This window comes from Panthera leo, chromosome D2 (assembly GCF_018350215.1).
Source record: "Panthera leo isolate Ple1 chromosome D2, P.leo_Ple1_pat1.1, whole genome shotgun sequence".
NCBI classification, from domain to species: domain Eukaryota; kingdom Metazoa; phylum Chordata; class Mammalia; order Carnivora; family Felidae; genus Panthera; species Panthera leo.
In genome coordinates this window covers 38,934,695-38,960,209 of record NC_056689.1, presented here as the reverse complement: position 1 = coordinate 38,960,209, position 25,515 = coordinate 38,934,695, and the positions used below count along the sequence as shown (strand labels likewise).

Below are 25,515 nucleotides of genomic sequence, written 5' to 3'. Positions count from 1 at the left end.
GGAGGAACTGGCAGCTGACATAAGGGGCCGAGTCCTAAGCTAGAGCTAGAGCCTCTTGCCAAAGCAAGAGGAAGGACACAGCACGGTCACCCAGCGGTCACCGCCCGTGGGCATCTGTAGAGGGCCAACCTGCAGATCCCTCTTGCCCCATCTTCCATCACCTGACTGAACTCCAAACACAGCCTTCCTCGAGCTCACCTGCCCGGTGTGTGACCCAGCACCTCCAGGCTCAGAAGTTCTGTCTCAGCTAGGAGCGTTTAGATCAGCATCAGAATGACAAGGCAAGCACGAGGCAGGAGCGGTTTCCTGGCCCCCAGGCCTGCTCAGATCTGTGAGGTTGGGGCCCAGGGACCTGCATTTTGACAAGCACCTGAGATAATCCTGATACACGCTGGGGTTTGGGAACCACCACTTTAGGACCATTTCTCCACCCGCAAAGTAAGCACCTTTATTCAGCCTAATATACAGCAGGGAGGATTTCTTCAATTGTGCACCCAAAACAAGTGACCCCTTTGCCTCGCCCTCACCGTGCTCCTGCCCCCAACCGTGTTCCTTCCGATGCCCCACAGCTGCGGAGAATTCACTCAGGGCTGAAATTCACCGGGTATCTCACCCTCTGGTAGCTCTTCTGGAAGTGACATTAGATGTGTGGCAATGAACTGGCCTCGGCCACCATTTCCAGGGGGCAGAAAAAGACCCAGGGTAGCCCTCTCCCAGAAAGATGGCCTGTAAGGTTGAATGTCTCCCTCCCCATCTTCTTTGTCCTGGGCATAATCAACGCAGTTAATAACCTCCTGTCGACCTTGGAAGGCAGTAAATAAATGCCTTTGCCCCTGAAGCGAACTCACCGAGGAGGTCATGCAGTCTTCCAGCCCATACTTATTATGGGTTGGGTTCCGTGGGCGTGACCAAGAGGGCAGCCTGAGGGACAGGAAGGTAGAGAGAAACCAAGACCGGGATGAAGGCAGGTGGTCCCCAAGTGTGTGGACCAGGGGTCTCAAACTCCGACACCTACAGGGGCCAAACAGGTAACATGCAGTGGGGTGTGGTGGGGCTGGTGGCAAAACAGAGAGCGCTGTGCTCCAAGGGGGCAGCTGCGGCCTGGCTCCAGCAGCTCCTGGTCTGCAGGGTTGCCAGAGCTGGGTTTTTCGAGGGAAGCCAGCATTGTGTATTTTTACAAAACGTAAAACCTCTCAATACCTCAATGTTGGCAATAAATTCGAATGTCTGAAAAGACGCTTTGGGGACCAAAGTAAATGCGTGTACAGTCAGGTACTGCCTGCTGGGCACCAGGCTACAACCTTTGGTGCAGACAACAGGGCAAAGTAATGTCACGGGACACTTACCGTCACCTTGGAGGGGGCTGAATGCAGGCCCTGGCAGGGCTCGGGAGGCCGCCGGGGTCAGCCTGAGTTCACAGTCATGTGGGGCCAATCAGTCCATCCCAACAGGCAGGGCCCCCCTGGCACCCGAGGGCAAGGGGCCTGCCCTAGGGGGGCAGCACCTGCACCGGGCATGCTGGGCCTTGTTCAAGAGGCCACGGGCATGGAAACGGGGAAAGGAGTGAAGAGCAGGGCCTAAAATCGATATTCCAGGGCCCACAGTGACTTCTCCGGCTGGGCAGTGGGTCTAGGGGGAACAGGCTGGGATCTAGCTCACGGCTGCCCCATGCCCCTTGGGCCATCCTCTCCTCTCTTCTATGTCCAGGGGAGACTGAGGGGTCGGGTGGTATTCCCAGGCAGACGTCTACTCCAGGGACAAGGCCTCCCTGGACCCTGCCAGGGCCCAGCTGGCTTGATCTCCCACCTCAGTCCCTGAATTCTCTCCTTTCTAAATTCCAACAGAGGTCAGAAAGGGAGTGAGTGGAGACCCCTGGCAAGGCAAGCTTCAGGCTTCTGGAGAGAACAATGATGTCTAGAAACTGTGACCCTTCTAGACTCACCCTCTAACACTACTGACCAAGGGGCCAAAGGCCCACCAGGACCACAGCCACGAGCACCTCTCAGACCGAAGGGTCCCTGAAGGGAGGCGCCAGTCTTGTGCCTCTCTGGGTTGTCCCCACCCTCCTCTCCAGTGCCTGGCCGTGAGGACTGCCCCAGGAGTCCCACACACACCCTCTTGCCCGTGCTCCTTCCTCAGGACCCGGATGAAGGACCACACTCTTCTACCTTGTCCTCAGTGGACTACACCACACCCGTATCTGACCAAACTCCACACATCACTTCAGCAGCTGGGCCCTGGGCATGGATGTCGGGAACCTCCCTTCTCATTCCTTACAAGCCGGGGCTCCGTAAATCACCCACGCTCAGGATTTCCTGAGCATGTTTCTACTTAAAGTCATATACACTTGCACTGGCTATTAAGGCCGAAACCCAGAGCTGCAGGCAGAATCGGGAGGCAGGAGAAAACGAGCTGGCACCAGGGAAAACATTTCCAAAATGTTCCAGAGCTGGCTGACTTTAATTTAGAAAGTTTTTGGCTATTGACATCCAGGTTTAAGGCACATTCACGTAATTTACACGAAGCCCTGTCACTGGCAGGGAGCTGGCCGTGTCCTCATGGCTTCGCACAGAAGAAGGAACAGATGAGTTTCTGGCCTTTTTCTTCTTCTTTTTTTTTTTTTTTTTCCCTTTTCTAAGAAAACTCTAAGGAGTGGGTTTGGCAATGACAAAGCTGATGACACATTCTCACCAGATGCAAAGATTACTGTCAAAGGTCTTCCCTTTTACTCCTTACTGAGGACACGGTGCTCCCCAGCCAGCCTCTCTGACCCGAAACGTGCACGCAGCACAGACCTGTATGCATCTGTCTGGCAGGGACTATTATAAAAAAAGATGCCTCCAAATAAAAATGAAAAATTACAGGACTAATATGAAGCCAAGAGTCTCAGCCACAAGCAAAAGGGGATGACTGCATGAGTCGAGAAATAAAACACGTACTTCAGCAGCAAGCGGCCGTGAGGGCTGGGGAGGGGAAGGCACCCCGAGGGAGGGAGGGACCCAGGTCCTTCAGCTCGAGCATGATATACGGAGCAGGAGAGGTGGCGGAGGATAGGCCAAGGCTCTACGGACGGATGGGCGGCACTGGGGCACCTGGGGGGCTACTCTGTGGATTTGTTAGAAACAGATGGACATTCTCTTGACCTTTTCCTGGCATCGCTGTTGCCCGCAGGCGGACAGAAGGGAGCCACCAGTCACAGCTCAGTCGTTGCCGCCACAGATCTTCAGCAGAATCTTCTGGTAATCCCCTGAAGTGTCTCCCTGATCCCAGAAACAAGGAAAACATCAGCTGAGGGAGCTGTGGCCCAGTTTCAGCCTCCTATCTTCTGATTTTCTTCTGCCCTGAGTGCTTTTACAGAGAGGCAGGCCCCACGGGGGAAATTCCCCATCACGTGGGTCCCGCGGCGGGAGAGGCTCACTCGTACTCTGCGTCACTGGAGACCCAAACCCAATGTGGTGCAGTTCGGCTTCCCCAAACCCCCGCTGAAGAAAACAGAGCTGCACTCATCCCAGTGATCAAAGTCGTAATTTGAAAAATAAATACACAAAAATTATAAAAAGCTCCCCCCAAGCCCCTAACTCTGAGCTAACTCGTGGTGGTCTCTCCTCAGTGCAGTGTCATCGTGCTAAATTGAGACTGCCCCTGATGCGGCACTAAGTGTGCTCTGGAAGAGTAATCTCCTGTGGCAGGAGGGTCTGCTGCTATTATTCGGGCATCCCCACTCAGGGGCGCCTGGGTGGCTTAGTCAGTTAAGCGTCCAACAACTCAGGTTATGATCTCCCGGTTATAAGCTCAGGTTATGATCTCACGGTTCGTGAGCTCGAGCCCCACATCAGGTTCTCTGCTGTCAGCTCAGAACCCACTCTGGATCTTCTGTCCCCCGCTCTATCTACCCTCCCTCACTCGCATGCGTGCACTCTCTCTCTCTCTCAAAAATAAATATTAAAGAAAGAAATTAAGAAAATATGCAGAACACAGCTAACTTCCTTTTTTTTTTTTTAAAAAGAGTTTTGATTTATTTTAAATAATTTTATTTATTTTAAACTAATTTATTTTTTAAGTAAGTTTTATGCCCCAGATGGGGCTTGAACTCACGACCCTAAGATCAAGAGTCGCATGCTCTACTGACTGAGCCAGCCAGGTGCCCCTCACTTAGCTAACTTCTCATCATTTCCTTCTACCGTTTCTTTCCTCAGGGGTGAGGCCTATGGCGTCTTCCAGTAGCCCACGGGCACACAAGACCCACTCTGTGAATAATTACTAATCCTCTGCTGTCAACATCATCGTTTTTATAGCCAGGAAATGGAGATTAGCTGTTCTCCACGACAGGCCCAACATCACATTTGAGGGAGTCTGAAATCAGAACCTGGTTGTGGTGACTTTGCTTTCAAGGCTCATGTGAGTTCAGAATTTAATGGTCAGACCCCGCCCCCCCCCCCCCCCCCCCCCACCCCACCCCCTGCCACCAACAGGAATGCATTTTGTCAGACCAGCCCTGGAACACAGTGATAAGAGTAGCTAGCGTTTCTTAGACATGTCACATGTCATGACGTGCTTTATAGGGGCTGTCTCAATCAAGGCTCCCCGAACTCCTGGGGGGAACTATAATTATCCCCATCTTGGGGATGATGGAACCGGGGTTCAAGGAGGGTGAGGAACCTGCTTGAGGTCACACAGTTAGCAAGTGGAAGAGCTGGGCTGGACTCCAGTCTGACGAGGAACCGCGTTCCTGCCCCAGGGCACCCTCGGGACCGGGACCCTCATGGATAAAGGACGGCTGAGTGGAATGGCTATGACCCCAGGGCCCTGTTCTCAAGTGCCTTCTTATGCTGCCGCTGCCATGAGGCTGGGTGAAGGAAGTACTTGTCAGTGGGCTGAGCTCCAGGGAGCCTCGGGATGGGAGTCCTCACTGACAGGTCAGGGTCACAGGGTGACCAAGTACCCAGGTGGGGAGGCCCTGCGTTTTCTCACACACCGGTGTTTGCGCTCCCCCTCTTTCCACTTACTGAGCAGCAGGTGTGCTGGAGGCTGGGGAGATAGGGACGGGGCGCCACGCAAGGTCAAGGCCCAGCCTGCCCCTGGGAGCTTACAACAGCCTGGGGGCAACCGGACAAAGAAGCAGAAGCTGAAGAGGGCCAAGTACGCAGCCCACAGGCAAGATGCCCATGCAGGGCAGAGGCCAGAGTTCTGAGCAGGGAGGTATAGGAACAATGCGGGTGACCAGGGAGGTCCACAAGCATCCATCCCCCAGAGGGCCCTTACCGCAATGTCGTGGTACAGCGACTTGCCGTACAGCCGCTTATACTCCATTCTGATGTCCAGGAGGTCGATCTCACTGCGAGACACCATGATGCGAATCAGGGTCCGGTCCTTTGTCCCCGCTCCCTGGAAAGAGTCCACCAACGGCGTGAGCAGTGGGCATCCTTACTGTCCCACGCTCCCGCTGTGGGCCCTCTGTCCTCTTAGCTGAGGGGTGGCTCTCCTCGGGCCCCAGTCATGGGAGGGGCTGAAACTCCCCACCCAGACCCCTGCATGTGGGAGGCACATACCCTCATGGCCTTGTTGAGCCTTTCAGCAAAGAAGGCTGGGGTATTCTTGAGACATTTCACTAGAAGAGAGAAACAGCATAACTCAATCTGCAGAAAACTCTCAGTCCGAGGGGCCTCAGAGAGAGCGAGTGTCCTTCCAGGAGGCCGCACGTGATGCCCGTCACTGCATCCACCTTCCTCTCCCCATTTCTCCTCCAGGCTCAATTATCTGTGATCTTGGCTCCGGCTCTTTGGGATAGAATCACGCAGGGCCTAGAAACCAACCTCAGCCTCCTTCCTGGCAACCCATGTGGTGAAAGGAGCCATGTAGGGAAGAAGCATGGCTGGTGACGGGGAACCGCGTTCCTGCTCCAGTGTGAGGGCAGCCTTGGGACTGGGACCCTCACGGAGAAAGGACGGCTGAGTGGAATGACGGTCTCCTTAGAGACCTCAGGCCACGATCCTTACATCAGAGAGGACACGCCAGGAAACGAGGAGCCAAAGATGGGCAGACTGCTACGTACCCACAGGGTACAGGGAGGTCACGAGGGCTACGCAGCCGGGGCCCAAGCCCTGACGGTGGGCAGAAGCGAGCCCACCCGGCCCTGCCCTGAAGGGCACGGCCCCGCACTGTTCCGGGAGCTAAGCCAGCTTTCCTCAGCAAGGGCCTGTTTTGCTGTTGCAAGTAAAAATCTTTCCACGTGTTTCCATCACCGACATCTGACAACTGCCTGCAGGGATGTATTTTTAGAGGGAACTTGGCAGGATGTGAGTCATCTTCCTCCGGGAGAGGAGCTGGCTGCCCTCCCGCGAGTGCCCGCGCACCGCGGCTCCCTTCCCCGGAGCTGCGCCCGAGACACAAACAAGACACCTCGGGGGCAGCGGGAGGGGCGGTGCGGCAGTGAGCGGGGAGCGGTCTCGTTTCCCACCAAGGAGGCCCAGGATTCAGCATCTTGGATCACGTGGTTCGCTAGCTACCCCTCAAGCAGAGAGCGGCGAGCACCCTGAAACCGACAGCGCCAGCGACCCCAAGACACCGACCCACGGCCAGCATGCCCTGCTCCAGGTCCCCGGACATCTCCCGGCAGATGCTCTTCTCAATGTCTCGACCCGTCATCCGCTGATACTCGTTGAAAACTAGCGGAAAGAGAGGGAACAAGTTACGGACTGAATTCTGTCCCCCGAAATCCACATGGTGGAGTCCTAACCGCCGGTGCGCCTCAGAACGTAACTGTATTTGCAATGCAGACTTTAGAGAGGTGATTGAGTTAAATGAGGCCCTTACCGGGGCGCCTGGGTGGCTCAGTCGGTTAAGCGTCCGACTTCGGCTCAGGTCATGATCTCCTGGTTCATGAGTTTGAACCCTACGTCGGGCTCTGTGCTGAAGCTCGGAGCCTGGAGGCTGCTTCGGATTCTGTGTCTCCCTCTCTTTCTGCCCCTCCCCAGCTTGCACTCTGTCAAGAGTGTACTCTCTCTCTCTCAAAAATAAATAAACATTAAAAACAGAATTAAAAAAAAAAAAAATTGAGGTCCTTAGTGTGGGCCCTAATCCGATCTGACTGGTGTCCTTATAAGAAGAGATTTGGACACACAAGGAAACACCAGGGACATCCACACAGAGAAAAGATCGTTTTAGAACACTCCAAGAAGCTGGCCATCTGCAAGCCAAGGAGAGGCCTCCGAGGCTGACACCTTGATCTTGGACTTCCAGCCTCCAGAACGGTGGGAAAGTAACTACCTGTTGTTTAAGTCACTCGGTCTGTGGTAGTTTGTTGTGGCATCTGGATCAAACTGACACAGGACACACGGTAAGGAGGCCACCCCGCCTCGCCAGAGCCCGCCTTCTCCCCTCTGCCTGCAGCACCCCACGTGGCCCCACTGACCGTGCCCACCCAGCTCTCGAGTTGGGCAGGGTCTTTACCCCATGAGACGTGTGCCCCCAACTCCCGCCTGCTCATGTGATCCCCTCACCAGACTGCTTTCCCAGTCACACCTTACTACCCCACCCAGGACCCCTCCACACACACCAGCAGAATGTTTGCTCTCTTCCCAAATCCTTTCCCGTCTCCAGGCGGACTATATGTGCTAACTCCTATCCGGCCCACACAGCCTGCGCTAGGACAGGCCAAGAACCCACGGGAACAGGACCCTAGGTTCCTAGAGAGGCAGATGGCACAGTAGCGACTTAAGTCCTAACTCTGGCTCTGCCCCCAGATATTAATCCTCCCTTCTCCTGACCGGGTCTCCCTTTCTATCACTGCTCCCTAACCTTTGGACATTTGCACCTCTGTGTCGTGAATTCTGTTGTACCCGTATTGGTCTTCGTTACTTCCTATTTTCTTCAGATCAGCTCCTCTTTTTCCCCTAAGTAATAATACTTTTGAAACCACGCGTTTGATGTACTACTTATGTATTCTATACGCATTGAAATAAATAAAGACCAAGATGGAAATCTGTTCCCTCATGCTCCATGACAGCGTAGTGGAGGGATTAAGAAGTGCTCTGGAGCCAGGGGCCAAGTTCAGACCTGAGCTCTGCCACGTGACCGGCTGGGTGGCCTAACTTCCCACCGGCCCCGCACCACCCCGTGGCTTCTCCCCCATCTGTACCAAGGGGAGAACACCAACACCTGCTGAATGCAGTACAGCCTAGGGCACGTACGGAACGGGTGCCTGCGTTTTCACTCGGGCTCCCACCGTGCCGCTGAGTGTGGCTGTCATTCCCAGTCCTCACCGCCTCACATACTAGCCTTTCCGACACAGCTGGCCTCCAGGACTCCCCTTCCCCTGGGTGTTCCTTCACAGCCAGCTGTGATGGCCATGGCCCTGTCCTCCGCTGGTTTCTCTCCAGATCCCCTCCAGAGGGAACCTCTTGCGGTCCCAAAGCCTCAAGCACCGATGACCCACTCAGAGCTCCCAAGCTTCCATCTGGAGTGTAGGCATCTCCTGACCTCCAGAATCCTAAACCCAGTGGTCCTCCTGGAATCTCTGGACAGAGGCTCCCGACTTCTTTCCCTCCTAAAGCCTGTTCCGCCCACAGCTTCCCGATCTCGGGGGAGAGGCAGGCACTCCGCTCCTCCTCCACCCACCCTCCATGCTTTGCTTCTCTTACACCCCACATCCAAGCGTCAGCAAACAGGGCCAGAATCTGCCCCTCCCCGCCCCGCCCCTGCCACCCAGTCTGGGCCGCCAGCCTCCCGGCTGCTTTCCTGCTCTGCCACTGAACCCTCCACCCTTGACGACACAACAGCCAGTGAACACGCAAAATCTAAGTTAAATCACCTCCCTCCTCCACTCTGAGCCCTCCAGGCCCTCTGGCTTTACTCAGGATGAAAACCCAAGTCCGTGCAGTTGTCCCCAGGGCTGTCCACCACTCTGATCTCGTCTCCTCTGGCTCTCACTCATGCCACCCGCCCCAGCCTCAATGACCCCCTTTGCCAGGAGCCCCCCTGCTCAGGGCCTTTGCATGGCACAAGTGGGGAAGAGGCAGAGAGACAGAAAGAATTTCAAGTAGGCTTCACAATGTCAGCGCAGAGCCTGATGTGGGGCTTGAACCCATCAACTGAACCGTGAGATCATGACCTGAGCCGAAACCAAGAGTCATTCGCTCAACTGACTGAGCCACCCAGGCGCCCTTACTCTGTCATGCTTTTAACTCAAATGTCATTACCTCAGCAAGGACCACCCCAAGCACCATCCCTGACCCCTGTACCATTTTCTATCCCCGTTTCCAACTTTATTGTTCATTTCTAAAGGACCTGCCATCTGGCACAGACTTTATTTCGTTTTTGTTTACTGCCAGAATGCGAGCCTCAGGACAGCAGAGATTCCATGATGCTGTTCCCTACCGCTTCCCCACACCTCCTCCTTGACCTGGCACGTGGCAGGAGCTTGGCTTATAAGTGCTGAGTGAAGGAGTAAATAAATGCTACTTTTGTACAATGTACGATTGTTCTGCTTATGTTTTTATGCAGGCACTGGATAACTTGGAACAGGTGCTCTTGAGGGCTGTCTGAATTCTAATTTCCATGCTCTGGTGTAGAAAGACACCAGCCCACAGGAGGCTGCCATTCCTCTCACCTCTTCCTTTGCTTTCCTCCAGAACCAGATGCACGCAGAAACTTGGGAAACCCACCAATAAGATCTTTTAAATCACCACCAGGGGGCTCCTTTAAGGTGGAGTAAAGCTCCATGCAGAGTAGGATTGCCCAGTGTCTCCCCATCATATCTTGTCTGCTCTTATCTATGTGGCCCCAGGGAGGCCTGGGACTGCCTTACCTGCCACCAGGTGGGCCCGGCTCCGGGAGCACAGAATTGCGTTGAACTTGGATTCATCTGTCCCCAGGCGGTTCTCCCCAGCTGCATACAGCTCCTAGACAGATGGGAAAATGGCCATGCAACACAGGCCTCACCCCAGAGACCAGGCCCAGGCCACCTAGGACGGCCCTGCAGGCCCAGAGGGGAAAGAAATGGGAGCACACCCTGGCCGTGCTCCCTTCACCCTGTGGATCTAGACACCATTCACACATCCTCTCGGTGGCAACACAGAGGATTCTGAGGCAGGGTGGTGGGAGGGGCGGGGCACAGGGATGGGACACCCTGGACCAGGAGAACCGAGGCCGACTGAGGCCAGGACAGGCAAGCAACAGCTTTAACCCAAGCAAGGGAGTAGCAGCACAGGGGCAAAACAGAATGAGGGCCGGGCTACCAACTTGCCGCGGGACTCTAGGCAGGCCACCGGCCCGCTCAGAGCCTCACTTCCTCATCTTTAAAATGTGAAGGTCAGATTAGATCCAGGGTCACAAACTTGAAAGCCCAAAGGGGTCAGCTGGGTAATTGAAATGAGAGAAACAGGCCAGTTGTCAGGCCAGGGGGTGGCGGGGACTGAGGCCAACCACGGGGAGGGGCGATCGCTTCTCAGCACCTGCTGTGCACTTTAATAGAGAAGCTAGGCTCACAGCCGCCAGAAATCCAGATTTCTATGTAAAATTTCCCAATCTTTATAAGCAGTTTCCCTATCTATAAGGGGGAACACATGAAACAATAAATATTATGACAACTGATAGACTCCAACCGTGGATGTGGGATTTCATGTGATAGGTGCTTTCCCTGCGTCTCACTGTGGGTACCATGATGTTTGCAAATGGGCAGAATTTGCACTTGCCTGTTAAATCCTTGAAAGTTTAAGCCAAAAATATTTGCTAACTTGCAACCCCAGTACCAGATGGCCCGAAGGTGCCCTCTAGGCCCCAGGTAGTGGCTCTTGGACCTAAAGGCACCGAGAGCCAGGAGAGGAGGGCAGCCACCAGGGGCCTGGAGATCCCATGGGTCAAGGTGAGGCAGGAGCAGGTCTACAACTAAGAAGACAGAAAAGCAGGCACAAAACCAAGAAACTGAGGCAACTTCTGCCTCAGCTAGGGAATGGACTATCCAGGAAACAAGAAAACAGGAATAGGAAAATTCCCACTGGGATAAGAGCCAGAGCCTGGGAGCTTGGGGGTGCCCAGCCCTATGTCCAGAAATGGGAACGGATGTCGCAAGCCAAGGAAATGTTAGGGTAGGCCCTGCAGGAGGGCATTTGGGATACTGTCTGGGCACAGGGAACAAGCCAGGAGTTTGGGCCCTTATCCGGTCTCTGCCTCCAGGTTTCTCTGGGCACAAGGCTCAACCTTTTTGAGGTTCAGTTTCCCTATCTGGAAGGAAATGGGCCAGAGCAGACAAGCAGCTGCCGTCTAGCCCTAAAAAGCGGGCCCTCCACAGAGGTCGCCTTCAATCTGGCAGACAGCAGAGGTGAGGTGACCACTGGCAGCTTCTGGTGGGTGCCGGGCTGGGGGTGGCAGGAGTAATGAAAGGGGAGAGGCGAAGCCAGCTCTGTCTCTCCAGCCAGCACTGCTGTGGTCTGAGCTCATTAGGGGGAAACCCAAACTCCCCTAGAGAGGCACTCAACGCCTGGACAAAGAGGCGCAGCGAGAGACCTTCGCCTTTTGTCCGCAATCATACCAGGCTGGGGAAAAGGGCAGAATTCTCAGGCTGCACAACGAATGTGACAGCTTGCTCCTAGGCTCAGACCTTCAAAAGCATTATGAGGCAAGTGTAAAGTCTGCCCGTTTGCAAACATAATGATATATGCAACCAAACACAGGAAGAGGACTAGGTCACATGACATCCTGCACCCATAACTAACCTACCAACTCTTGCAATACTTACTATCTCTCGGGTTGGCTCTGAGAAGGGATCAGAAAGGGGGGGGGGGAGGGCGGGTAGAGGGGGAGGGATAAAGATAGAGAAGCGGCTGGAGCCCAAGCCCAGAGTTGCTCAAGGTCACACGGCTGATAAGCAGCAGAGCCCATCTGCCCATCCCAGAGCTCCTCCCTCCAGCAGCAAAAAAAGTGGGGGGAAGGGGAGGGCGCCTGTGTGGCTCAGTCGGTTAAGCACCTGGCTCTTGGTTTCTGCTCAGTCATGATCTCACGGTTCATGAGTACAAGCCCCGCTTCGGGCTCTGTGCTGAGTGCAGACCTGCTTGGGATTCCCTATCTCCCCCACCCCCCTCCCCGCCTGCCCCTCCTGTGTGTTCTCTCTCTCAAAATAAATAAACTCAAAAACAAAAAGAAATAAAGTGGGGGGGCACACCCCGACGCAGGAAGCCCAGGAGGGGCCCTGGCCAGCACACCCACCTGGGCGTCTCTCTGGACGAGCGACATGTCCACACTGGTGCTTTCATCCCGGTTTCCCTGAAAGGAAGCAGGACGTGTGGTCAAGTCTCCACCCCGCGGTTGTGTGCCTGCTCCATCCCCGAGCCCTCTCCTTGCTGCTCACAGGTCCACCCCGCTCCGCTCTGAGCCCTGAGCTCTGTCGCGGGAAAGGTACCTGAGACAGAGAGATGAGGAGCCGCTGGAAGTGCCCTGACGTGTCGCTTCGGATGGCCTCCTCCAGGGTCTTTTTGAATTCTGAAAGGGAGACACAGAGAAGGCCCCCCCTTGCAGCCACAGTCGCCAGCCGGCACTGGCAGGAGCAGGGCGCGGGTGCGAGGAGAGAGGTGTCTACACGGCCCTTCAGGGACACAGGGGTTGTGACCTCCAGGCCCACCTGGCCTGGCCCAGACCACACCCAAGAAGTTCTCCCCCCCATCCCTCCCTTACCTCAGTCACCTGCCCCGTGAACAGCAGGCAGGGGCGGGTCTTGGATCAAAGCCCCATGTGTTGGGGGAGGCAGAAGATGAGGTGATAAGAAGGCCAGGAAAGTTTAAGAGGCCATGGGAAAGGGTGTGGCCGGGGCCCAGAGAGCACAGGAGTGTGCGGAGGGCGGGTGCCAGCCTAACCTGTCTTGTAGGCTCTGCTTAATTCCCGGATGTGCTCGTTGTTGCGGGAAGCAAAGATCTCGATCAGACAGGCTTCGTCGGTGCCAGCCCCCTGAGGTGGCAGACAACACAAACCACAGGCTTGTCACCGCTCCCTCACCAGCATCCAGGGAAGGAGCCGGTGCCCTATGCCCCACGGCACAAATCCCAGAAGCAGCGGCCGCCAACACAGCCACACGCCCCTGCTTGGCTGCTGAGGCCCCAGGCCCAGAAAAGTACCACACAGTGACAGCGACATGGTGATGGAGCACAGATCACATGAAGGGCCACCCCACTGCACCACCAGGAAACTGAGCACCGGAGAGGTGTAGTGACTTCTCCAAGGCCACACAGTGAATGGGGGGGGTTGAGATGCGGACCCAGATCTGTTTTTATTCCAAGTTCGGCCAATGAACGAGACGAGAAAACAACTGAAAAACGGCTATAAAGCAAGAGCAGATGTGTGGACAAATGTGAGTCCCAGATAGGACTGTGGAGAATCTAAAGACATCTAGAAGAGGCAGCAACGAGGGCAAGAGAGATGACCAACCACGCCAGGGACAGGGAGAGAGCCGAGGACACGGTCAGCATCCTGGCTCCTAGGCTGGCTTGAATCTTGGTCTGCTGCTTATTAGCTGTGTGACCATGGGCACCTTCCTTAACCTCTCTGGGCCTCAGGTTCCTCGCGCATCAAATGGGAACAACGCTAACACCTAACTCCTGGGAAGTCATGGGGATTAAATGAGCTACGCGTGTAAAGCACTTAGAACGTGCCAGTCACAGGAAGTACACCACAGGGTTAGCTATTTTCATGATTACCACTGCTGTTAGATTACTTGGAGCTTACAAAGAGCTTCGGTTAGCTACCATGCCCGGCCCTCACCACACGCCACAAGAAAGAACATCCACATTCCCGTTTTACAGATGCTCAAAGACACATAGCTTGGCAAGGACAGACGACCCCAAATCTGTGTTGTTTCCTATACTCAACAATTGCCTCCACCTCACGTGGCTGGCTGGGGGGCAGGGGCTGGGCTGAGGTCTGGGCTGCCATCCCCAACTGCCTCCTGACACGTCTCTAGAAGCGGGCATGTCTGAGGATTTCGGCAGGGTCCGCTCTCCCTCCGGGCTCCGTCCTGAATTCTCTGCCTCTCCTCTTGGGGGCAGGAAAAGTCTTTCTGCCTATCAGGCCCTCTGAAAAATGATGGATTCCTTCTGGAGCCCCTGTTCAATTCACAAGGGTTTCCTCCTTCTGTGGGAGCCGCCTCCTCCCCATCCATTGGACTGGGGGCAGATATTAACCCTAACCAGGTCAGTCAGAATCTGACTCTATGTGAAATTTGGACCGAGGGACAGCTTGTCTCTTCTGTGGTTGAATCTCATAGGTAAATGGAGTGGGGTCAACAGGGGTCCTCTGCCCCAGCAGATGAAGAAAGAAGGGGACACTCAGGAAGCAGCAAAGACCAGAGAAATCCTGCCTGGGTCCCTGCCCTCTGCTAATAGAGTCCTAAATGAGTAAGGGTGGCACCACCCAGGGCCTCATATCCCTCTTCCTATCACGGTGTCACCAGCTTCCTCTACAACCCAGCTGCCACCATGCTTTTCAGATGGAGAGACCCGGATGCTCCCCGATGATGAATGATACCTGCGCTGCCTCCCGGAGAAGTCACGAGAACTTGGGCTCCAACCTGAGAGGGTCCAGGAGCCACACTCACAACAGCGGCTAATGAACGGGTTAAGCCACACCATGCAGGCCAGGGAAAGGCCTGGCCTTTGCACGTCCATGCGTGCCAGCGGACACACACGTGAACACACACATGTACATACCTTGATGGCATCCTTGATCTCATGAACGTCAAAGAGGACCGGGGTTTTCATTAGAGCCAAGATTGTCCTCTCGAAGTTTCCTGACAGTTCAGATTTCAGATCTTTGATCAAATCCTGGTCGAATATTCAAACAAACAAACAGACCGATCTTGAGAATCCACAGGTCTGGGGACCAGCGGCATCTGCGTCAGAGAAGCCAAATCTCAGCCAGCCCAGATCTGTGGAGCCGGGGCCTCCACGTGAGCCAGCTTCCCAGGGGACCCAGGCACAGTCAAGCTGCAGAAGCACAGGGCTAGGACACCAGCCTGTTCAATTCAGCCAGTGTTTACCTAAGATTCCAAAGCCCAGAAGTTCAAAGCACGTCCCACTGCATTTGTTCAGAGCTGAAAGCCTTTTCCTTCAAAGCTCGTCTGTCAGCTACACCTCCTGGGGCGGTCGTGATGAGGGCAGGGACTAGCAGCCTGGGTCTCCAGGAGGGAAAACAGGCCAGGTGGGAGCGGAAGGGCAATGACTTGTCTGCAGTCTCTGTGAGTCATGGCAGAGCCAGGGCGAGAACCCGGATCTCCAGGCGCCTCTCATCAAACCTCACCCCCGGCCTTTGAGATTTCCCCCTCAGAGTATCCTTCCGCTCTAGAAAATGCCATGAGCCGAGAGGCCACCACTGGGCGGGCAGCAGGAAGCGCCCTAATGGGCCTTACTACCCATCCAGGAGATCTAGACTCGCTTGGCACCAAGGAAAAGCAAGGGTGAGTAGGGCTGTGCTGGAGGACACGCCTCAGTCCGGCGGGGAGCAGGCCTCCCTCTGCCCCGCAGTCCCCCTCACCTTCCCGTAAGCGGTCTTGAAGGACAGGAGGATCTGCTGCCGCTGCTTGTTGGAGCGACTCCCCAGGCAGTCGATGATGGCCTGCTCGTCAGTCCCTGGGGGAAGAAGAGGTAGGTGTGGGCAGGGCTGTGGTCGTGGGGCCACCCTGGCCTGGGCCCTCCAATTCTCCTGGACGTCCCAACAGCACCCCCGTGTCCTCCTCCTCTCCCGCCACCACTGGGACCGGGTTCCCTCTTCCAGGCAACCCCGCAGGGGGCCCGGCGAGCCAGGGGGCTGTGAGGATGTTGCCCACCGGGGGTTTCTCACCGAAGCCTTTCATAGCCTTCCGCAGAACCTCAGCATCTCGCAAGGGGTCAAAGCCGGGAGCATCTGTGATGGTGCCTCGGTTTCCAAACTGCTCGGACAAACGGACTTAGGTAAGATGGCGTATCTCCGAAACACAAGACTTCCCCAGCCCAGACTCTGGAAGTGCCCTGACCACCACAAGTTGGGGTACCCGAAGGAGCCTGCGACCAATAATTGAGTGGGCCTACGGCGATCATTTCGTGTCCTCGTGTTCTGGTACTGAGCTTTCTGCCTGGCTCCTGCGGCTAGGAGCCCCGCTCTAGCTGAGTCCTGATGCTGAAAATCTGCCCTCTGCCCAGGTTCTGCAGGACTGGGCCTGGGTTCCCGATGAAGGGGGAGGCCCCGGGAGCAGGGGCCACTGGCCTCTTCTTGATAACTCACTGCCACAGCGCACGTGAGCATATATTCGGGTCTTCCTGACAGGGTCTGGGTGGTCCATGCAGCACAGCACCTCTGTGCAAATGAGAAAAAGGTTTTCCCCCCAGAAATGCAGGTGCCCAGCCTTCGTGATGGTACACCCAGCCCCGCCACCTCCTGGGCTAGCGCTGATTTCCAGGCTCTGTGACCCGCCTGCCGGACTTCCTCATGCTAACAGCTGTACTCCCGGCAAACAAATTTTCCTGCCTAAATGGTCTCTTGGTGGACTACCTCCTGTGGCCAGTACAATGCCGGTTTTAACAGAATTAAGGAGAGAAGCTCCGAGAAGGGATGAGGGGGAAGGCACAGGGAGGACAGAGAGTAGGGCGGGAGTAGGGGATTGTGGGGGCAGGGAAGACAGAGACCCTCAGTCTAAAAATAGTAGTCCAGCACTATGCTTGGTTGGTTTGGCCACGTAACCATGACAATGAATTCTAGGCCCTGCAAACATGAAATGCTCTCCAAAATGAGCCCAGAGCAGTCCCGAAGGAACGGCCAACACCCTTCCCTCGCCAAGGGAGGTTTTAAGAATCCTCTAAACCCAGCCTGAGAGGCACCTCAGGGGACTAAAGGCTAAGCGCTGTTGGGCACAAAGCCTTGAGGCCAGCGGCCTGGCAGCTCATACAAAACACAGAGCCCGGGCAGTAAATGACAAAGGAGTGATGAGAACCCCAGGACATTCAGATCCAACTCGCACATGGAACATCTAACCGAACTGGGAGAAACAGGCCGGCTCCCTCAGGTCTTTTCAGAGCACAAACCAGGGGTGGGGGGTTTGAGAGAACGCAACACCCTGTTAAAACAAGATACTACGGGTGGAGGACCGAGCCCTTATCTGGCCCCTGCACCCTCCCTGGCCTTGCCGGTGGAAGACACTATGCCACATGTCGCGGGCCTTTGGGGCCCAGGCCTGGGCAAAGGGCAGTGCAGGGCGGGCACTCACCTGGGCTGGAGGCACGGCAGGGGTGACGGTCCCAGACCCCAGGTATCCTGGGTAGCTTGGCACTGGCTGCTGCTGCTGCCCAGGAGGCGGCATCGGCGGCTGCCCGGGGTAGGTCATTGGCGGCTGTCCAGGGTAGGGCCCTGGGGGCTGCTGTCCAGGGGGCGGCATGGGCTGGCCTGGCACAGGGGCCCCTGGGTAGGGCGGATATGAAGGCATCCCGGAGGGCGCGTTTCCTCCAGGGGGCGGATACATTCCATATGGAGGAACAGGCTGCTGGGCAGACGGGGGCTGCCCGAAACCCCCAGGGGGGATGGGAGGGTAACCACCCCCGGGGGCCCCAGGGTACAGATTTGGCACGTTGGCTCCTCCAAATGTCCCGGACATGTTGGATGCCTGAAAGTCCACAAAGCAAGCCTAAGATCAATGGCCGTCCCTGATGAGCACGGCCACACCCGTGCATCTGTCCTTCCCTGCCCTAAGCTCAGAGTCCAAGCAGCAGCGATTTCTTAGCGAGGCCCAACCCGACCACCCAGCTTGCAACTATTGTCCCCCGGCCCCGTCTGCACTCCTGACCCCTCATCTGCCGTTGTGCCCAAGGCACCCATATTTGCTCTAAAAACACACAGTTTACTTATGGCGACTGTCTTCCCAGTAGGTTCGTACTTCAGGGTTGAGGTTTCTGTTTGTTGTATTCACGTATCCCCAGTGTCTAGAACAAGCTCGGCACAGGTGAGACTGCGTGCTGACTGCACTGTTTACACTGTGCCAGCAGTTGTTTTTAGATTACAAGCCAAGTAACAATAAAAGGAGCATGTCCGGGGGCGCCTGGGAGGCTCAACCGGTTAAGCATCAGGCTCTTGATTTTGGCTCAGGTCATGATCTCATGGTTGAAGCCCCACACACTGACAGTGTGTGCAGCCCGCTTGGGATTCTCTCTCTGCCCCTCCCCCACTCTCTCTCAAAATAAATAAACTTTAAAGAAAAAAAAAGAGGTGCGCAATACATATTCTATGAAGGCACCACCCCCACCCAGTTCAGAGCGGAAAGGGACTTGAGAGACCATGCGGCCCAACACATTCCCCTTCCCCTCATTTTACAGATGGTAAATCAAGATGCACAGGGACGGTGAACTGGAGACAGGCCTCACGGAAACCCTTCATTCTCAGATGCAGTTCCGTACCCGGTGCCTGCCCATAGGTACGCACACACACAGACACCTCTGAAGCCACCAAAGCCAGCAGTCTTTGTCCCTCTGGCCATGCAGGTGTGGCCCCCAGGGGCAGCCCCAGCAGGAGGGCTGGACTCACCATTCCCGAGAGGTAGTCCTGGTTGAACTGCCCTGCGTAGTTGGCCATGTTATCCAGCCCGATGGGGGGCATGTTGGGCGGGGGGTAGCCAGCACCTCCCCAGGCACCGCCACCTGAAAGCAACACTGAGCCCTTTAGCACCCTGCTGGCACCCCCAACAGGGAAAGGCAAAGCATCAAGCTCTCAGGGGTGGGGGGAGACCAAAGCAGGGCCTTGGGGACAGCACAACAGACCCCACGGAAAACACTCAGGCGAGAGAGTTGAACCCAATCCCACTGCCAGAAGAAGAGAAGAGAGGGACCCCCACCTCCTTCCGAGGAAGGTAGGGTTCAGCAAACACTCCCAGGACCTCTGTGGGATATTATTAAGGAGGTAGGAGGGCCAAGGGCAGACCTGCCCTCCTGGGCTCACCATCATGGAACAGGAATACAGACATAAAAAAAAAAACAACAACAGGTCTTTGGGGATGCTGTGCTGAGCCCATGACAGCGGTGAGCTCAGAGAGGACCGAGAATCCACAATGCAGCAACAGCATGGCAGGGAGGGGTGGGTGTCCTGCTGACCGGGTTGTTTGCAATCATAAGTCCGTGAAGGGCAGGGAGAGCAGGATGGGAGGGTGGAGGGAGAGAGGGTTGAGTCACAGAAAACACAGACACCCATCCCTACAAGGGGGGACGTTAGGGGAGAGCAGTAAAAAGCCCCAGCTCTGAACCCAGAGGGACTGGGTGTGTGCCCTGGGGCAAGGGACTCAGCCCCTCTAGTTCAGCTTCCTCAGCTGACAAGTAGGGATAAAAATTGATTTGTGTCACACTGCTGTGAGCAGGACTAAGACCTAATGCCCATGCAGGGCTCCCATGCTGCAGCAGGCGCCGGGACAAGGGGCGTGGCAGCTAGCATCACGGTGCGGGCCGCTGGCCTGTTATATGCCTTCCTGACCAGGGCTCTGGGACACTGAGGACAGACCCTGCTGGGAATCACCTCCTCTCAGTGCTGCTCAGTGTGGCAGGGGTAAGACACAAGGGCAGGATCCCTACTGGGGAGAGGCCCATGAGGCCAGTGCTGGCAGACCCAGGCCATGTCTCGTTCAGAGGGAAATGGCCCCACTTAACTCGATATGCCACACAACAGTGGCCAAGCCACCTCCCTGCCCCAGGCCTGTTCTCCACCTGTCGGATGGCAGGGTGGGCTCAGGAGGCCTGCAGGAGCCATAGGTGCTCAGACTCAAGGACCTCGGCTCTGGGGAAATGAATGTGCCTGGTGGTCTTGTGGGGGCGAGGGGCAGTGCAGCTCAGGCAACCTCAGGATGACCAGCCTGGAATGATCCCCTCTCCCCCTCATCTCAGGAGACCTCGTTTCCTCCCCTACCATGGGGCCCAGTCTCATTTCAGGAACCTAGGAGGGGCTGGGGCCAGAGGAGCCAACTTCTAAGTGTGAAGAGAGAGGTGTTGGAGCTGGGGCCGGGTTCTGACGGCCTGACAACTGGTGCAGCCCCGTTGCTATCAGGCCACAGCATCTGGCAGCTGCAGAAGGCCCATCTGACCCTTAGTGACTGCCTCCTCTTCCTCCCTTGGCAGGAGGGACCCTGCCGCTGCACAACCACGTGTTTGAGCCCAGGGTAGGAGAAGTGACAAGGGGCAATGGTCACCTAACAGTGCTTTGGAGGACACGGTGCCAGAGGCTTTACCTGGCTACCTCATTAGTATCTGGGATAGCCCAGTGAGGAGAGATACTTGAAACCACTTGCAAAGGAGAAGACTGAGAAAATGGAGTCTCTGAGAAAAGAAGGCATTTGCCTCTTGTTATCAGCTAATAACGCAAGAAACTGGGTCTCGGCCTTGTCCCGGCTTTCCAGAAGTGCTTCCAATCCAGGCCTTTCGTGGCCCCTGGGTCCAGGATTTTCTCCAGCCCCTCCCCACCTGGCTGAGCCCTTGGGGTAGTGAGGAAATGACTGGAAAGCACCATTCCTCTCTCCCTCTCCACTCCTGGACTTCGGGCAGACAGGGCATTCATTCCCTTCCCCGCCGGCCCGACCCTCTTACCTGGTGCAGCCGGCGGGTAGCCGCCTCCGGGCGGGGGATAACCTGGGTAGCTCATGGTTTGATCTGAAGCGGAAGAGGAAGAAACCATGCTCAGGCTCTGCCGGGAGCCGCCACCAGCCTTCCCGACAACGGGGACACCCACAAGCCAGGCCCCTGCAGGAGGAGGGGCCGCCTCGGGCGTGACCTGGGCCAGCCCAGTTCACCTTCTACTTGCTGCGTGGGCCCCCAGCTAGAACAGGGAAGCAACGGTAGACCCATGCCTGCGCCCACACCCACGACAGGCTTCACCACGCACCAGTGGCTGCATTTCCTGGCAAACCCCTTTCTCCCACGCTTCGCTCCCACCTCGGCCGACACAGGATGCTGCACGTGGGGAGCTGTTCTCTGACCGCAGGGGCGAGAGCGCACTGCCTCGTTCTCAGGGGTCTGGGTCTATTTGTCTTTGTTTTCCAGTGTCTTCATCACCATCCAGCCAGAGGCCCTGTCCCCTGAGCCCGACCGACAGACCCCAAGCTATCCACGGTGGCCTCCAAAGTGCATCTGCCCCAAGCTACATTTTTCATTCTCCAACCTCTGGTTCCTCAGGCATAGGACTGTGGCACGGAATCATCATTTCTAGCAACCAGACACCTCAGGACAGCTCATCTGACCCAGGATCTGGAGTGAGGGCGAGCGAGGCAGTTGGGAGCCCAGAAAGGGTAAGTGTCTTGCAGATCAGGAGTAGAGAAGGGGAAAGGCCGGGGACCCAGGACGCTTGCCTGTTGGTGGCCGGTAGGATACCTGCTCTCACTAAGTCCCTCTATATACAGATCCCTCTGCCTGCGCCACGCCACTTGAACTGCCCAGGGGGGACAAAGACCTGCTGTGACCCAGACCACTCAGACTGTCACGCAGCCTCCTTCCTCTTGCTCACTGGCAGCTGCCACGGTTTGCAGAGGCACTCAATGACAGGTGGGAGTGGCAGGAAACCCGTAGGCCCCCTCAACAGTCATACCTGCTGACCCCCGGTGACCGCCTTCTCCCTGTACATTGGGCCCCAGCCTAGTTCTCAAACTGCAGCGTGTGAACCCCCGAGGGGCTTTTAAAACACGTTGCGGGGCCCCGCCGCAGTTTGGGTCAGCAGAACCAGAATCTGCATTTCTAACTAATTCCCAGGTGACGCTGCTGGTGCGGGGAGCCCACTCCGAGAACCACTGCTCTAGATGCCGTCGTCCACCCACAAGATTCTAGTTGCCCTTCATAGCTCCTTTGGAGATCTGTGCATGTCGTTGTCAAGGAGGCTGACGGGCTTCCTTAAGGTGCCACTCACTGGTCCCCACAGGGCCCACAGGAATGATGGACGTGGGATGTGTCACCAGGGGCGACTGTAGGCAGGGCAGCAGGAGGCCAGAGATGGCCTGGTGACCTTGGAGAGAGCTAGAATTGGCCACGAGCAGAATGGGCCAAAGACCCTTCCCCTTGCACACTGTGGTGAGGTAGGTGGTTGAGGGTCCCAGTGGTGCTGCCCTCGGTCTGACTCATCCCCCCCCTGTGGCTGGCTGAGCCGTCAGCATAAAGTCCTCCTAGGTCCTGCCCTAGGCCTGATCCTTCTGACAGAACCCCCAGACCCTGCTGGTGAGGAGAGCCTGGAAATCTGAATGATGGATGAACCAGGAACCTTCTGATGGGAGGAAGAGGAAGCACCCTGCATGAGGTCAGTGTGAGCTGCAGTTGTGTTCCAGACGCCCTTCTCTCTGGAGACCACCATTAAGCAGAAGCTTTGGGCACCAAAGACCCTTCCGTGCCCTTCTCGTTCCTCCCAGAAGACTGAGGCCAAAAGGCCCATCCATAGCCAGGAAGGGAAAAACAAACAAACAAACAAACAAACAAACAAAACAAAACCACGAACAACCAAAAGCTAGATACTACCCTGTTTCCACACATCAAAATTAATTTCAGCTAGAGATTTCAATATGAGAGGTGGCCCCAAGCCCCAAAGACATAAAAATAAGTTCTGCACAATAAGAAACAAATAAGGAAAACAACAAAAAGACAAGAGAAATGAAAAATTTAAGAAAATTATTTTGTGATTTAAAAAAAACAAACAGGGGCGCCTGGGTGGCTCAGTCGGTTAAGTGGCTGACTTCGGCTCAGGTCATGATCTCACAGTCCGTGAATTCGAGCCCCGCGTCGGGCTCTGTGCTGACAGCTCAGAGCATGGAGCCTGTTTCAGATTCTGTGTCTCCCTCTCTCTGACACTCCCCTGTTCATGCTCTGTCTCTCCCTGTCTCAAAAATAAATAAAAATGTTAAAAAAAAAATAAAAAAATAAAAATAAAAAAACCAAACAAACCCAACAACCACTAGAGGAACTCAAATGATGTGAACAGGCCATTCTAGAAAAGCAACTGAAGGTGCTCACCCATGCTAATACGCTAGGAGAGCTGCCAATTACAAACACAGAGATGTCAGAACGTAACACGCCAAGTTCTGACCCAGAAACTCACCTTCTAGAAATCGATTTCCCAGGCACACTGACACCTGGGTGAAATAACAGAGACGTGGATCTCACTGGGGCATTCTGTTGCAACAACAAACCCCTAAATAACCATCTGCAACGGGCTGGTTAAGTTCATCAGAACAGACCCATACAGTAAATCCGCTGTAGCTATTTTTAGAATTAGCCAGCCCTACATGTGGGGATAGGTAATGGTCACCGTTATTAATCAAGGTGTAAATGGTGTATACACTAAGCTAACATCTTTTTTTTATATATATATAATTTATTGTCAAACTGGTTTCCATACAACACCCAGTGCTCCTCCCGACAGGTGCCCTCCTCAATGCCCATCAGCCACGTTCCCCTCTCCCCCACCCCCCATCAACCCTCAGTTTGTTCTCAGTATTTCAGTCTCCTATGGTTTGCCTCCTTCCCTCTCTGTAACTTTTTTTTTTCCCCTTCCCCTCCCCCCTGGTCTTCTGTGAAGTTTCTCAGGATCCACAGAAGAGTGAAACCATACGGTATCTGTCTTTCTCTGCCTGACTTATTTCACTTAGCATAATACTCCCCAGTTCCATCCACGTTGCTACAAAAGGCCAGATTTCATTCTTTCTCATTGCCAAGTAGTATTCCATTGTATATATAAACCACATCTTATCCATTCGTCAGTTGATGGACATTTAGGCTCTTTCCATAATTTGGCTATTATAAGCTAACATCTTTAAAAAAAATGTAAACATATAAACTCAGTGGTGTATATGTATACACACACACACACACACACACACACACACACACCATCCCTGGAATGATAAACAAGAAACTTGGTAACCCCGGTTGCCTTTGGAAGGGAAAACTGGGAATAGAAATGAAGCTTACGGTTTATATTTACACTTTTTTGCCACATGCATGTATTGCCTATTAAAACAACAGCTTTAAAAAAGGCCTGATTCAGGTGCGGATTTCTGAGCTCACTTGAGGCCATGGCTGTCCTTCCAAGATTTAAATAACTCACACAGGGTCTATTCAGCCCCAGGCAGCCTGGCTCAGAGCCTGGGGTTAGCATTATTACATAAATGTACCAGGGGACCCAGACCCAGAGGATCCACTAGTGTGTCCCCGCCCAGGGCAGGACCACAGGGCAGCCTCAGGCTGCTCCCGGAGTGATGGCACTCATTCCCAGGAGGGCTTTGCAGACTTCCCAGCAAGAGTCTAAATTTGTCCCCTGTCAGTAAGCCGGGTCTAAACCCATGTCCGGGGAGCAGGCTTTCATCCCCGGGTCTTCCCCTCCCCTTGTGAGTCCACCTCCAGTCCACGCCCTCTCCTGCAAGCAGCCTCATTTCCCCACCACTTCCGGTCTGCAACTCACTCCCTTCTCTGTCGCGGAGCCCTCTTTAGAAGCAAAGGCCCCAGTTGTGGTCCCCCAAGAGTACAGGGCAGGACAGGACCACCGCCTCCCTCTTCCCTGCCTCTCTGGGGGGTACACTGAGAGAAAGTTCTGGACAAGGAGACCTGATGCGGATTCCTGTTAAACTCCCGATTATTCAGCCTGCTGCTCAGCCTGCTGATGTGCGGACATTCCGATATCAAACATCTTCATGCTCAGTTTGGTTTTATAGCCGCTGATTTGGTAAGCATGACATCTGCTTTCTTCCAAGTAACTGGGAGAAAAGGGCCAAGGACCACACTCTTGAACTGTCACTGCCGACCACACGCCAGCCCCACAACAGCAGGTGCAGCCACTCAGCCGGCTATCCGGCCCTCAACTCTACCACAACACCACACACGAGTCCCCATCAACTTCATGATGGTTTAAAGAGGGCCTCCGTCAAGTGAGGATTCTAACACACTGCCCATGCCTAGAGTCCTCTGGTTTACCTGCCTAATAATCCCCAGGAGAAGGGCGACGGCAGCTGGATGACCTAGGGCACCCTTGGGGTGCACCATCCCTGGCCCCAGTGCCTACCCAGCCAGGAGGATGCTGGGATCCAACTCTCTGACTCATAGTGCCCACATGCTTTCCCCTTTGTGAACATTAAGAAATCTGCTCATCGTCCAGTCTTTGTGTAACTTTGAGCCACCACCGGGGGTGCCTGGGTGGCTTGTGGCTCAGTCGGTTGAGCGTCCAGCTTCAGCCCAGGACATGATCTCGGTTTGTAGTTCGAGCCCCGCATTGGGCTGTCTGCTGTCAGTGCAGAGCCTGCTTCGGATCCTTTGTCTCACTCTCTCTCTCAAAAATAAATAAACATTTTTTTTTTTAAAAAAGAGGCCACCACCAGGGCCTGCTGTACTCGGTGGAGAAGTGTTCCCGGCACCCCGGGGCTGCCATATCCCCGCTCGGAGGTGAGCTCAGGCAGGGCTGCTAGGGGCTCCTCACCGTCCTCTCCCAGGGCCTGTCCAGCCCTCGTCCTCCACTGCAGAGGAGAACACGGTGAGCTACAACCTAGCAGATCTGCTTTCTCTTTGGCGTCCA

At 55.2% G+C, this 25,515-nt stretch overlaps 1 protein-coding gene across 1 annotated transcript in view; it reads right to left on the bottom strand.

The window, feature by feature from the left end:
* Positions 1–2,426: 2,426 nt before the first annotated feature.
* ANXA11 (annexin A11) overlaps positions 2,427–25,515 on the bottom strand; it is a 45,200-nt gene continuing 22,111 nt past the window's right edge. Inside the window, exons 2-15 of the mRNA XM_042909162.1 lie at positions 20,565–20,627; positions 18,526–18,638; positions 17,219–17,611; positions 15,820–15,907; positions 15,514–15,608; positions 14,691–14,804; positions 12,846–12,936; positions 12,395–12,474; positions 12,202–12,258; positions 9,806–9,899; positions 6,570–6,665; positions 5,550–5,608; positions 5,263–5,385; positions 2,427–3,260 (exon numbers count right to left, since the gene is read on the bottom strand). Coding sequence (XP_042765096.1) covers positions 3,201–3,260; positions 5,263–5,385; positions 5,550–5,608; positions 6,570–6,665; positions 9,806–9,899; positions 12,202–12,258; positions 12,395–12,474; positions 12,846–12,936; positions 14,691–14,804; positions 15,514–15,608; positions 15,820–15,907; positions 17,219–17,611; positions 18,526–18,638; positions 20,565–20,619 — 1,518 coding nt within the window. The 5' untranslated portion in view covers positions 20,620–20,627 and the 3' untranslated portion in view covers positions 2,427–3,200. The remainder of the gene's footprint in view (positions 3,261–5,262; positions 5,386–5,549; positions 5,609–6,569; positions 6,666–9,805; positions 9,900–12,201; positions 12,259–12,394; positions 12,475–12,845; positions 12,937–14,690; positions 14,805–15,513; positions 15,609–15,819; positions 15,908–17,218; positions 17,612–18,525; positions 18,639–20,564; positions 20,628–25,515) is intronic.